A 14707-nucleotide genomic window follows, 5' to 3' on the forward strand; every position below is an offset into this window, starting at 1 on the left:
GTGGCTAATTGCTTTTTAGATGTCAGTGACTAACTCATGGGGCCTTTAAAACAGAGAAGCAAACAACCCATGTGCGGTCCCAGACCTGATGTGGGACAGCTAGATTACAAGACCTGGATTGTGCTGTCCCTCTCAAGTTGCAAAGGGGACGCTCCAGGGAGACTAGGGACCCCGGGGTGGGTAGCTCAGCCTGTTCCCCAGAGCTGCAGTGTCTTCCTGATACTTCCTGGCTTACAAAAGAAAGATTTTACACGGCTTAGATTTGCGGTTTCCTACCTAACACCCTTCTTCACTGATTTCCTGTCTTAGGAACAGCTTTTCAGAGTGCTGTCAAGAACTGCACTGTCTGCCACTGTGTCTGCCTGGAGGGCTTCGAGTGGGAACTCTGAAAAGCTGTGTGCAATAGCCTTGCCTATTCGGATGCTAAGCCCCAAACTAGTCCTTGATCCTCTGCCAGCTCCCAGTCCAGCATCTCTGAGGGCGCACACACCCTGTCTGACAAGAGTCAGAGCCCAGTCAGGGCAGGGACGGAAAGGAGAGTTTGGAATCACTGTTCCAATGGATCCCAAGAAATGTTTTGATTCAGTGCTGTTGTTCCCAGTAAGTAGCAACACTGTGGCCTCGGGACAGCTGAAAGGGGGAGGAGACCAAATCCACTAATCATAACCTAGTTTATGTAGTTTATGGCTACCTGTGGCCCTGAAGAAGTTATACCTAACAAATCATGCCTAACTTCTCTTTGTGCTTAAAGGACTTTGACTACATCTATACTTAAAACTGTTTATCTTACTGGGCCTTTTTTTTTCTTTCATTTTTCTGATTTTTTGTTTGTTTGTTTGTTTTCCTAGACAGGGTTTCTCTGTATAGCCCGGGCTGGCCTCGAACTCGAAGATCTGCTGGGATTAAAGGTATTCATCCCCAATGCCCGGCTTATTTTACTTTTTTCAATCTTTGTGTTAGTTTCTGATCCCTGAGGAAGATCTAGGTCAGCATGAAGAATAAAATTAACATGACTGGGGGGCTCATAACACAGACTGCTGGGACATCACCACCTCCCCCGACACCCAATCTAGCTTGAAGCTGGGAGCTGTTTGGGGGTAGGCCCAGGGTCTTTAAAACAACACGTCCCCCTCCTCCGTGGCAGAAGGAAGCCACCACAATGTGGAAGAGGCCTGGCTCCCTGAAGGAGTGGTGCCAAGCCTCAGCACAGTCCAGCCCTCCTCAGATTTTGTACAAATGAGGATAGCTTTGCAGATACTTAGCCGTGGAGATTTGGGGACTGTCAGTCCAGACTAGGCAAACATGATGGGCTTGTGGGAGCTTGGGAGGGAATGCTGTTCCTTAGCCTCAGGTAAAGTATCTTAGATGAGGAAAAAATGGCATTGTGTTAAAGGCTCTAAAACTAGTCTGCCCCCTTAGCTGTCTGTATAATGGTAAGGTATTCTCTCTGCATGCCTCATTTCCTCATCTGCAAACATGGCGTAGAGACCTGAGGAGGCCAGTTGGGATGGATGGGATAATCTAAACCAGGTGTCTATTTGTCAACAGTATGAACTAAAATCTTAGCAGTCCCCTACCTAGTGACTACGTTGGGCCTTAAATTCCACAGCCTCATTGAAGTTGAATGTGGAGTTCAGGTAAGAAAAGGCTGGAAGTTATCACTCATCATTGCACGCTGTTGTACTGTACAGTCTTGACATCTCACAGATCGCTTGAGACACTAGCAAACAGAGAAACCACCTCCATTGCTGTCAGGTTAGGAAAGTTGGAGGATGTGGTCCAGTTTACTGATGGGGGAAGGCGCTACCTCAAGAGGTTTCAGGAGAAGTCTTTTAGTATGTGGTCTAGAGACCATTCTTGTGATATTTTGGTGAAGAATGTGGCTGCCTTTTGCCCTTGTCCTAAGAGTCTGCCTGAGGCCAAAGTGAAGAGTTTGGGATTAATTCTGTTGGCAGAAGAAATCTCCAAACAGTCTAGTACAGACTCTGTCATGTGGACATTAGTGGTAACTCTGATGGAGATTTATGATGAAAAGAGCCAGCTGAGTAAGAAAAAAATATTTGAGGAGAAAAGGGCACCAATGGAATGGAGCTAAGTCCATGTCCAGGGAAATAAATGGATTAAGACATGGAATAAAGACAGTGCTGACCTCAGGACAAGATCCTACCCAGCTAAATTTCCAAGGAATTTAAAAGTTTAGAGTCGGGCTGGGCAGTGGTGGCGCACGCCTTTAATCCCAGCACTTGGGAGGCAGAGGCAGGCGGATCTCTGTGAGTTCAAGGCCAGCCTGGTCTACAAGAGCTAGTTCCAGGACAGGCACCAAAGCTACAAATCTTGTTGTCCCCCGCCCCCTAAAAAAAAAAGTTTAGAGTCAGGTGTGATGGCACACACCTTTAATCCCAGCACTGGGAAGGCAGGGGCGGGTAGATCTCTAAGTTTGAGGCCAGACTGGTCTACTGAACAAGTTTTAGGAGAGCCAAGCTTGCACAGTGGATCACAGCAGGCTGGTGAATGTATAATTGAGCGAGGGGGCCATGTATCAGCTCCAGCAAGCGGCAGAACTGGGCAGCTTTGGTCACATGGTTCTGGCTTTAGAATTAAGGACAGAAGAAAGGAGTTATGGAATAAAGCTGCTGAGGCCAGGTGTGTGTCAGGGATGTCCCTGAATGGAGGCCTAGGAGAGAGACCATTGCATGAAGCTGTGAAGGTGAAGCCTGGATTGCGCTGGAGACCCCAAGGTGCCAGGGACACCTGCAGAGGAGAGCTGCTAACAGGGAGTGGAACCAGCCCAAGAGAAAGAAGTGTGCCGTAGTCAACAAACTGAAGGTAGCTGAAGATCAGACATGGTGCTTCAGTGTGTGGATTTTGTGGGCTGATCTTTGGTCTTGCTTTGGTCCCGTATTTCCTTGCTAGGCTCCCTTCCCTGTGATTTGAAATGGTAACATATATCCTATGCCACCGTACATTGAAAGCATAAAATCTGCTTTGCGATTTTGATTTTCACAGGGGGTTACAGCTAAGAGATTGCCATGCATCTCAGAAGAGACTTTGGACTTTGAAACAAGTTTGAAACTGTTATAGACTATGAACAGCTATCACTACTGAAGTTGGACTGAATGCACTTTTTTATACATGGCTATAAGCCTTGGGGGCCAGGGAATGAAATATGGTGGTCTGAAAGAAAATAGGCCCCAAAGGGAGTGACACTATTAGGGGGTGTGGCCTTGTTGAAGTAGGTGTGGCCTTGTTGGAGGAAATGGTCACTATGGAGTGGGCTTTCAGGCCTGTTTTACTCAAGCTTTGCTCAGTGTGACAGTCGACTTCCTGTTGGCTACAAGATGTAGAACTCTCTCCTCTAGTACCACATCTGCCTTCATGCCGCCATGCTCCCCATCATGATGATAATGGACTGAACCTCTGAAACTGTAAGCAACCCATCCCAGTTAAATGTTTTTCTTTATACGAGTTGCCATGGTCATGGTGTCTCTTCACAGCAATGAAAACACTAACTAAGACAGGCAGGTTCAACAGTGCAAGCTGTAACCCCAGTGTCCTCTACAACAAGACAAAAGACAGAGACAGAATTGCTGAAACCCTGTGCAGCTAGCCTGGCATGAACAGCAAAAATACCCAGCCTCAGACAAAGTGGAAAGTGAGGGTGAATATCCAAAGGTATCATTTGACCTTTACACATGTGCCATGGTATGCACACACCCACACACACACACACGTACAAACAGCATACACACATACAAAATTAAAACTAAAAAAAAAAAATTTAAATTAAAACTAAAACAGGGTTCTCGTTTAGTTACATGGAAGTAAATTATTGTTGTTGATATAAACCACAAGGAAAATCCTGAATGCATTTATCCTTTTGTTAGTATGGACTGTGCGTGGTCATGCACATGCATGTGTGTACGTACATACGCACGTGGAGCTCAGAGATCAGTATCAGGTATCATTTTCCCCGTGGACAGAGTCTCTTACTGACCCTGGACCTCACAAATTCTTCAAGACTCGTAGTCATCAAACCCCAATCTGTCTCTCCTTGGCCAGTGCTGTGGATTATAAGCATGCTCACGAGCCCAGCACTTACAAACTCAACTACTCATGCGTGGGCAGCAAGCACTTACCCAGCCGACCCTCTTCCCAGCCAAGGAAACCACGTATCTCTGAGCATGCCACTTGTTACTGGCAAAGAGAAAGTACTAGTTGGATTTTCCTGGTCTTCCCCCAACCTCCTGGACCCACGGCTCCCCAAGGACACTGGCTAATATGTTAATGTGAGAACAGTGCCATGTGAGGCAAGAAAATAAGTCTCATACAACGTGTGACAGTCACTTTTTCCACAGGTAGGCCAAGGACATAACGTGGCCATCATTAATCACTCAGTGTCTAAGCCTATGTTTCCCCTAACTAGCCTTTCTATGGGCTCTTCCTAGTCACTTACCCAATACATGGATTGGTCTGGTATCTCGGTGCCGTGTAGGAGAAAGGAGAGATGTCCTTGTCAACAAAAGACCCAAAACCCAACCGGAAGTTACTAGTGAGCTTCCTCATTTCCTCAGCAAGCTTGGTGCCCAGGCTCCGGATGTTGTCCAAGTCATCCTTCATGGAGAGGGACAGGTCCATCAGGTAGTAGAGGTCTACGGGATAGTCCTCCACCTGGCGCACCTGAAGCTGGAAGACAGTCTGATCACCTGTGAAGAAAGAGAGGTCACCCTCGTTAGAGGCCATGCGACTCGCTGAGATGAAAGGGTGGGTTCTCATTCCAAAGATCCTTTTCCCACACGGGAGTAGTTATGCTGTAGCATGCTTGTCTGACCCCCCCTACACACACACACACACACACACACAATTAAAACTCTTCTTTGTCTTGGATGAAGGTGCACCACCAAAAAGAAAGACTTTCTTGGAAGTGAATATGGTGTTGAGAGAAGCCCCAGGTGGTCTTCTCCAAACGCCCGCCCGCCCGTGTCCTGTCAGTGTGTCTGAAGAAGGGTGGTGGTGTTCTGTCTCTCAGCAAAAAAGACCCCTGGTAGCTGTGAACACAGAATATGCCCACGCAAACTGGGTTGAAAGTCATCGATCAACAGAAAGCAAAGGAATTAACAGGAGGGAAGCCATGAATGAGAACTGGTGTGGGAGGGCTGACAAAGACAGCAACTTGGGTCTGGGGAGATGACTCAGGGAGGAAACACATTTGCTGAGCAGACATTGGGACCTGGGTTCAAATCCTCAGTACCTACATAAAAAGCCAGGTGGGGTCTAGCACATTTGTGAGGCACAGAGACAGGAAAATCAAGACCACTGATGTTTGCTGGGGTCTAGCCTAGCTCCAGATTTAGTGATAGTACTATGTTTCAACTGTACACCACACACACACACACACACACACACACACACACCCCACAGATCCAAGAATAGGAAGAAGACTTAGGAAGAAAGACTCAAAAAAAAAAAAAAGCCTAAAAGAAGGCAATGGCAGGGGTTAGGTAGGAAGGGTGGTAAAATTACTAAAATTCATTAAGTATATCTATGAAAGTGTCAAAGAATATACACATGTTATATATAGGATATATACTGTATTTACCATTTTAAAAAAGAGCAAAAAGAAGATACTACCAAAGTGTATACTAAATATGTGATTAGGGTTCTATAGTAAGACGGCCAGCAGGTATAGAAAGGGGGAATTAATTAAAGGGAGGAAGCGAGGAGACCTACTAGCTCATCCCCTTCCGCCCACCCAGGGTTTTGGAGAGAGGCCCAAGTTAGGAAAGTAACTGAAGGACAAAAATCCCTAAATCACGTCTTTGTTTCTAAATGCCAATCACTTAGGACTAACTTCAAAGTTCTGCTCACTTGTCTGCCTCAGCTCGCTGGCCTGTCAGGGTTGCCAGGTGTCCTGTTTGGCCTGGGGCAGAACTATTCTTGAGCATTTGAAGTTTGGGTATATTTTTTTTGTGTGTACTTAAGAGATGCAAGAGCCAAAGTGCCCTCGCCACCATCCAAGGGATCCACACTTGGTTGTGCAGGGCCACAGCTCCGAAGCCTCTTGCACCCTCTTGGCTAAGTGTTCCTCCATACGCTAAGTCCTGGCCCTTGCAAGACACAGAACCCAATCCTCCATGCTCCCTCTCCTCCTCCCAATGGGAACAAGACATACTCCATACTCCATAAGCTACCTGGACCTAGGTTTATTTAAGCATGGCAACAGCGATGCTGGGAACAGCTACTGAAGCTGGGATGCACCTCCAGGGAACAGCAGGGCCTAGAATGACAAATGTTTGCACACAGACGTGTGGTAGCCGGAGTGGCGTGGCTGTTTCTCCTGACTTGCTTTTGCACGCACTGTTCCAGCTGCCTCAAGACTGATGTAGTTTGGGTCGCCCGTTGGTGTGAACCTATTTTTAAAAACAATCAGAGTCTGACTCAGACAGAAGAATATTTAAGATTTCTCCCCAAATGAACTCCGAACTGCTACAGTATGCCTCTGGCTCCCATCTGGCAGACACGGCAGGTCCTTCCATGGGACGGATGCCTATCACAGTGGGGGAGAGCTGAGAAGTAGGAAAGACCTCAGAGAAGGAAGGTCGCCCTACCCTGTGCGTACCCAGCTTTGGCCTTTGCACAGGCAGGCAGACAACACGTAGACAGAGCCTCTTCTGTCCAAATCCATGACCTCCTCAAGGGGTCTGGTATGCTGTCTGACACCTGCCCATCCTCCCGATTCTCCCAGGCCATCTTCTATCTAGAATGTACGACCTTATTGAAGGTTGCCATCAATTAACAGATGGAGAAGTGGCTTGGACTCAGGGGAGCTGAGAAGCAGCCACGGACAGAGCAGCACCAGGCTCGGAGCTGGGAGAGCCAGGTTTGAATCCGCACTTGGTCACTAAGGGCTCAGCAGGCCCCCAGTACCTTTCAACCTGTGACTTTAATTCTGCTTCAGTGAAGAAGATATTAATCATAGTGTGGATTAAAACCAATATTGCATATAAGTATCCAAGCTCTCACACAAGAAAATCTTTGGTGCCAATGTTCCAAAAAGTTAAAAATTACAAGCAATTTTAAATTAAAGCAATTCGTGCAGGGATAAAAAGAGACAGAAAGGTCTTGTAGAAACTCCAGTTTGCCTGGGCTATAGCTTTAGGCACACAAATTTAACTCCAAATTTTCCAGCTATAAAGGCAAAGAAGGACGTGAGGTATAAAATCCAGATGTCCCTGCTTTGTACTGGGAAGTGGCCCACGTCTTGGCACTAAATCCTAAGAGAAACAGCTCACCGAGAGAGTGCATGCACATACGCCTCTCCCCACAGGGAAGATACAAATATTAAAGGAAGCGTTTCTCCCAGTTTGACAGAAAGAGACAGGGTGAGGAGTGTAGGACCAACCGTGCTAAGCCCCGGCCATTACATGTGAGACTTTAAATGCCACGCCCTCTTACATGGGCTCTGGCGATCATGGAATGTGTTCCGTCAGCAGTTCTTGTGGGATGGAAACTCTCAATCCATGCTCGGTGGGGATGTCACTTCTGCGGGGAGTGGCAGCCCAGCAAGGGTGGCGTCTCTGGTTTGCAAGTTGACAGGGAGGCTGGTGGCACCAGAGCCATGTGTGGAGTGATTTTGCCAGGGAAAGGTCCAGGCTCTTTTCCCACCTTTGGGTGTGACTCTGTTTCACACCTTTGGGTGTGACTCTGCTTAGACACACTCCTCCCTTCCTCGCTTCCCCAGCAAGCTGTTGTCTTACACTGCCTGGGACTTTAACTGATGGCCTAAACAGGGGGCACGGACCCCACCTTCACCCACAGAGCTGGTGTGTGCCTGCCTCTGGTGACAACATCCCAAGCCACATGCCTGGATCTGTTATTTCCCTTCCCCCACACAGTCTCCCTCTCTACCTGCGAACCCTACAGGCTTGCACATCTACTGCTATTCCACATAATCCCCACCTCGGGACCAGTAGCAGGATCAGAGAAACGCAATAAAGGGAACTACAAAGAGAAGCTGATCTGCTGCACCTGAGAGAAAGGAGGTCCCCACCCCTACCCCCAGCCCAGCAGCCCCTCCCTCAACCCAAAGCCCCTCTCTCGCCCTGTTTTCCTGATTTCACAGGGCCCAGGGCTGCCTGTGGTTAGCACAGGATTCCTGCCCACGCTCTGCTCCTAAGTACAGGTTCTCCCTCTGTAATCAAGTACTAACTAGCCGCCTGCCTGGAAGGGATTTTAACACTTTCTTTGCTCTGGCTTCCCTTTAATAAGAAAGTCTCCCATTTGTCCTTGGGAACAGACATCAGATGGTAAACCCTGCTAGGCGGAGAACAGAGCTCCAAGACTGGCTTTGTTCACAAGTCAAGACATGACAGGATCTTCACAAATAAAAGACTCCTGCCATCTTCAAATAAATGGTGGTAGTGGTGGTGTGTGTGTGCGTGTGTGTGTTCCCATTGTGTATCCAACATGAGGAGGTCAGGGAACAATTTTCCAAAGCTGGTTCTTGCCTTCCACCTTGTTCAGTAATGGGGTCACTCTTGTTTCTGTATTTTTACCCATATGCTCCTGGCTGCTGACCAGCAAACTGAGGCAATTTTCCTAATATTCCTGTTTCCATCTCCCATCTCAGCAACGCTAAGGTTACATAGTACACTGCTGTATCCAGCTATTCATGTGGCTCCCAGAGATCTGAACTCAGGCCATCAGTAAAAGTTATCCTCTGGCTGGGCGTGGTAGTGCACACCTTTAATCCCAGCACTTGGGAGGCAAAGGCAGGTGGATTTCTACAGGTTCCAGGCCAGCCTAGTCTACAGAGTGAGTTCCAGGCCAAACAGAGCTACATAGAGAAATCCCGTCTCAAAAACAAGGTGTCCTCTGTCCTCCACACATGCCCTGTGGCACATGTGTGGCGCAACACACACACACACAACATGCGTGCACAACACAAACAATAATAATACACTTTTTAAAAAGAAATAGTTAAGAAACTAAAAGATTCAGGTGAATAACTAACTCGAAGGAACCTTTTGAGTTGTCCTAGTGTTTGAAAACCATCTCTACCTTTGCTTATCTCTCTAAATTTTACTTAAAATGCATGTCCTAAGAATTTCAAGCTTTTTGTTAAGGATTTTTTTTTAAAAATTCTTATCCTGACATACGGTTTCCAGTGCTGAAATAAAATGGAAAACATGATCCTCGTATTTATACAAAACCCTGCTTAAAGTTTGGCAGTTCTTCAGAAAGTTAAATACAGAATTACCATATGATCCAGCAATTCTACTCCTAGCTATAGACCCAAAATTATTGAAAACACATGGCCCCCAAAAATCTTGCACATGAATGTTCAGAATTAACCAGTGGAAACAGTTTGTCCATCAAATAAAGCGCAGCCCAAGAACATGAAGCATCCTTTGGGCATAAAAAGAATGGAGTAAGGGGCATGGCAGGACCTGCCATGGGAGGGTCAAGACAGGAGAGTCACAAATTCCAGGTCAGCTTGAGCTACACAGCGAGACCCTGGCTCAAAAGCACCAGCTGAAAGCACATTTTACAATGTGGATGAATTAAGGGCCCAGAGTTATATAACCAAGGAGGAGTGTTCGGTGAGGGTAGCATTGTAGAAATGATGGTTTAGAAGAGGACGGATAGTTTGTTAGTTCGAACCGCTGGTGGGAAAATGATCTGGAATTAGACAGTGTGATGCTTACCCAGCTTCACAGTCGACTTAGAACCAGTGACCCGAACATTTTAAAATGATACAGTCGTGTGATATATGAATTATGTCTCAATTTGAAAAGCAGTTTTAAAATACTACTTAAGAACTAAACAAGGGGGCTATAAGTAAGACGGTCCCGAGGGTCGCGGCACACTGCCTCTGAGCCTGACAGAAGAAGAAAAATGACTCAGAACAAAGTTGTCCTCTGACCTACACACGCACAAATAAAATGCAATTAAAAAATTTTTTTAATGGAAGAGGAGCTGGAAGACAGCTCGATGGTTAAGGGCACCGACTATTCTTCCAAAGGACCTGGGTTTGATTTCCAGCACCCACATGGTGTCTCTAAGCTATCTGGAACTTTTCCAGGGAATCCAGTGCCCTCTTCTGGCCTCTGGAAGCACCAGGCATGGATGTGATACAGAAATACATGTAAGGCCAACATTCACACACATACAATAAATTTTAAAAATAAAAGCAATAGTAAAAACAAAGGGCCAGAGAGATAGTTTGCTGAAGAGACCGACAGCCTGAGCTTGATCTCCGGATACATATGGTAGAAGCAGAGAACAGATTTCCACAAGCTGCTCTCTGACCTCTGCACATGTGTACATGGGCACACAAGTGGATAGATGGGTGGGTGGGTGGATGCATGCATGCATGCAAGGATGGATGGATGGATGCATGCATGCATGCAAGGATGGATCCATGCATGTGTTCATGCATGCAAGAATGAATGGATGCATGCATGGACAGAATTGATTTTGAGATAAGGTCTCACCTAGGTAGCACTGGCTGGCCTGATACTTGAAATGTAGACCAGGCTAACCTTGAACTTATAGATAGCCTTCCCTCTGCCTCCCAAGTGTTGGGATAAAGATGTATGCCACCACGACAGGCAAAGAAATGTAACTTTTAGTGGCTGAACCACCTCTCTAGCCCAAGATAAATTTAAAAAAAAAAAAATTAGAGCCGGGCGGTGGTGGCGCACGCCTTTAATCCCAGCACTCGGGAGGCAGAGGCAGGCGGATCTCTGTGAGTTCGAGACCAGCCTGGTCTACAAGAGCTAGTTCCAGGACAGGCTCCAAAGCTACAGAGAAACCCTGTCTCGAAAAACCAAAAAAAAAAAAAATAAAAATAAAAATAAAAATAAAAAAAAAATAAAAAAAATTAGAATAAGGGAGGAAATCCTTCCCCATTTCCCTTTCCCTACACCCTCAACACCCAGCCCCCTCTCTTCTCCTTCAGACCTACCCTAAGATGGTAACCTGGCCTTCATGGGGTATCTTTCAAGTCATGCTGAGTCTTGTTCTTGGCTGATCTTGTGTAAGTGTTCCTTTTTACTCAACAAATGCTATTTTGACGTGGAGGCAGGGCATGAAAATGCTATAACTTTACATTGGAAGAGCTAACCCCCACACACCTGACAGCTGCCCCCTCGACAGGAGAGCTCCCTGGAGGCAAGAATCTACTCAGTAAACTGAGACTTTTGCTAAGTGCAACATCCACACCCCCTCTCTTCACATAAGAGGGTTTTGCCCTTTTTTGTAAATACTAAACATTTTGTAAATGTTTGTCTTTGTAAATACTAAAACTGTGTCTTCAAAATTTGAGAGGCATCATGATTTCAAGAGTTTCTGTCTCTACAAATATATTCACAATGATGCTAGAACTTCAGAGATTCCAATTGTCATTAGCCCCCTCCTGAGCCTTCATCTCTACCAAAACATCTTTGTGGCTTGGCTTGTGTGTGTCCTTATGGTGAGGCCAGACCCTCATCACTACCCTTCCAGTGCTGACCTTCATCACCAATCCTCCCGGAGCTGGGCCCTCCCTCACACCTGCCTGACACTGCACTCACTGAATAACAGCCGATACTGTCCTTGCTTTCTATCTAATACTAGAAACTGCAGAATAATTAGCAGGATGTGTGGCTATATATATTTTTATATATATAATATATATGGTATATATATGTGTGTAAATATATATTTAGTGTATATATACATATGTATATATTTATTATATATGTATATATATTACAAACACATATTCTACCATAACATTGTGTTATCATTTTGGGAGGGGTCAGGGTTTACTTGTTCATTCTGTTCGTTGCAGAAGAGATGATGCATGCCTCATGCATGTAGGCAAGGCCTACATTTTAAAAAAAAAAAAAAATAGCCTAGCTATTCCACCTAGCCTCATCTCCAGCGACCTTATACTCTGCTTCCCCGTATGAACCTTTCCTCCCATTACCATCTCCTGGCTCTGACCTCAATCAAGCCCACTTTCTACATTAGCACACCGGACCCATTGGGCTTTTCTGAGCCCCTAGCACACAACACACCCTGAGGAGCACTCACCTGGCCGGAGGCTCACAGCAATCTCCTGCGGTGTCATCTGGATGACGTCCGAGCCTGTGGCACTGGAGCCCTTGCTGCTGAGGGGTAGGCTCCGAAGGACATGGGTGCTGCTGGCGGGACTCTCGATCTCACCTCCACAGCCATTTCGGATGAGGTTTGCCTTCAAGTCACAACGAGAGGGGACAGACCGCGGATTGCCGAAGTACTGGGTGGAGAAACAAGACAAAAGCAGGCAGCCATCAGGGTAGGTTCTGAAACCCTGCACCCCGTCTTCACTGTTCAGAAGCAGACAACGCCTCATGAGGAGTCAGAGGATGGACAGAAGCGCCTGCTACCCGGGTCTGCTGTGGTCTAATGTTAGCATATAAAATGATTGCTTCCACTCTCCACTGTGGTGATCACATGCTCCTGTCTACACATTCAGCAAAAGGAAGAAATTGGCTGGGTTTGTAGCTTGGTATAAATAGTGCTTGCTTAGCATTTCAAGACCTGGGTTAGGTCCCAGCAGTGTGCAAAAAGAGTGTGAAAGGAGGGAGGAAAGAAAAGCAAAGCTACATGGAAGCATATGTGTGAACACACAGCACCAGCGCTGTGCTGCTAGAAGTCTTTGCCAGGCGGTGGTGGCACACCCCTTTAATATCAGCACTCGGGTGGCAGAGGCAGGCAGATCTCTCTGGGTTTGAGGCCAGCCTGGTCTACAGAACGAGGTCCAGTACAGCCAGGAACAGCTAAGGCTACATAGAGAAACCCTGCCTCGAAAAAACCAAAAGACAGGATTTTTCTGCATATTACTTACTGTCCTGGAACTTGCTCTGTAGACCAGAGATTTAGGTGTGTGCCAACACCACCACCTGGCCAAAGTCTTCTACCATTAAGGAAAAAAAAAAATACTCAGGGGCTGGAGAGATGGCGCAGAGGTTAAGAGCACTGGCTGCTCTCCCAGAGGACCAGCAACCGTGACCGATTCCCCTGGCAGCTCACAACCATCTGTAACTCTAGTTCCAGGCGACCCAACAACTTCAAACAGACACACATGCAGACAAAACACCAATGCATATAAAATAAATTATAAATGTTGCCTTTTCTGATAAGGTAATCTTACAATCTGGTAAATTTAAACCATAAGAGAAACATGGCCCATCACTCACTTCCAAAGAGTTATCTACAACAAACAGGAAAACAGGAAGAGTAAGCAGAAATCCCAGAGCACGTAGAATATGGAGACAAGGAACTGGGGTGTCGCTCAGTGACTTGCCTGGCGTGCACACGACCCCTCTACACAGGGCTGGGGTAGAGGGGGTGAGAGGTAAGGAGAGGTGTCTATTTTCTCTTTACTGGGACAAAATGAGCAGTAGAATAAAGATACTTTCATGCTGCGCACCGCGCCCCCGTGTCTGCGTTCGGTGTGCTGGCACCCAGTTCGCGAGCTTCACGCAAGGGGCAGGAGGTTAAAATACACAGACACAGACAGACAGCGAGACAGAGACACGAGTCATCCTTGAATTCCCCAAGAATGCCCCCTTTATTGTGTTCAGGTGCAGATTATATAGAGGTAGCCACGCCCCAGCCAAACCCACCAGAAACCACTCTGCCATCAGGAACTCCTGAAGGTCTCGTGCTCAGAGCAGCTGTAGGCACTCAGATCAGGGGATTACAAGAAATTCAGGATCCGGGGTCTCACTGCTCGAACACTTTCATTTTCATCTTTACTGATGTTTAGATGTCATGAAGTGTTGATGAGAGTCTCAGTGACTTCCCAGCACTCAGACAAGAAGACCAGGAGTTCAAGACCAGCCTCAGCTACATACTAAGACTGAGGCCAACTTGGGCTACATGAGACTGTCTCAAAAAACCTGAAAGGAAAAGAGAAGAAAGGGGGGCCAAGGAAGGTTGAGAAAGATTGAGATTGGATAGGTTGATTCTTAAGTTGGATTTGGGAAAAAGGAAACCTAACACAGGACACCAAGAGTTTGAGACATTAACTTTAAAATGAAAAAAAGAATCTATTCTGCTATATAAACTATGGCACCTGTGTGGAGGAGTTTTAGGGAAAAGGTCTGGATTTTAAATCTGGTTACTGTTTGTTTGAAAGCCATGTGGCCAGCTGGCTACCTGTAGCCTAAAATGACCTTAAATTTCTGATCCACCCACGGGTTTTATAAGGTGCTAAAGGCAAAAGACAGGGCTTCATGCTAAGCAAGCACTCTACCAACTGAGCCAAAGTCCCACCAGGAAAAGACTTTTTAGGGCAAAGGCAAAGCGAGCCCAAGCTGTTCTCCCTTCTGTAGCTGGGTGGATACCAACACTGGGCCACACAAACCCTGGCTGCTGGCAGTAAGGACGCAAAGCTTCAGATGAGTCCCTGTCCCCAGCCCGCAGTGTCAGAAGCCAGACTACTGGCAGAAGCATAAGAATCCAGTGGGGCACACCCTCCATCATGGGTGTGGCTCTTCTAGGACGAATCAATGACTCTGAGAATCTCTGCAAACTTTAAGGCTAAAAAGTCATGAGCTTTGAGAATGGTAGCTCTCATCTATAATCCTAGCACTTGGGAGACGGGTGGATCTCTGTGAGTTCAAGGCCAGCCTGGGCTACACAGTGAGACCTTGTGTCAGGGGTGGGGGAGTCA

At 46.6% G+C, this 14707-nt stretch overlaps 1 protein-coding gene across 2 annotated transcripts in view; it reads right to left on the minus strand.

Moving 5' to 3' along the window:
• Positions 1-14707, minus strand: part of Itgb5 (integrin subunit beta 5) — a 109558-nt gene that overhangs the window by 70424 nt on the left and 24427 nt on the right. For both annotated transcript variants that reach the window (XM_038345422.1, XM_038345421.1), the window contains exons 3-4: positions 12079-12283; positions 4454-4703 (exon numbers count right to left, since the gene is read on the minus strand). In XM_038345422.1, coding sequence (XP_038201350.1) covers positions 4454-4703; positions 12079-12283 — 455 coding nt within the window. The remainder of the gene's footprint in view (positions 1-4453; positions 4704-12078; positions 12284-14707) is intronic.

The sequence above is a fragment of the Arvicola amphibius genome, chromosome 10 (genome assembly GCF_903992535.2).
Source record: "Arvicola amphibius chromosome 10, mArvAmp1.2, whole genome shotgun sequence".
NCBI lineage: Eukaryota > Metazoa > Chordata > Mammalia > Rodentia > Cricetidae > Arvicola > Arvicola amphibius.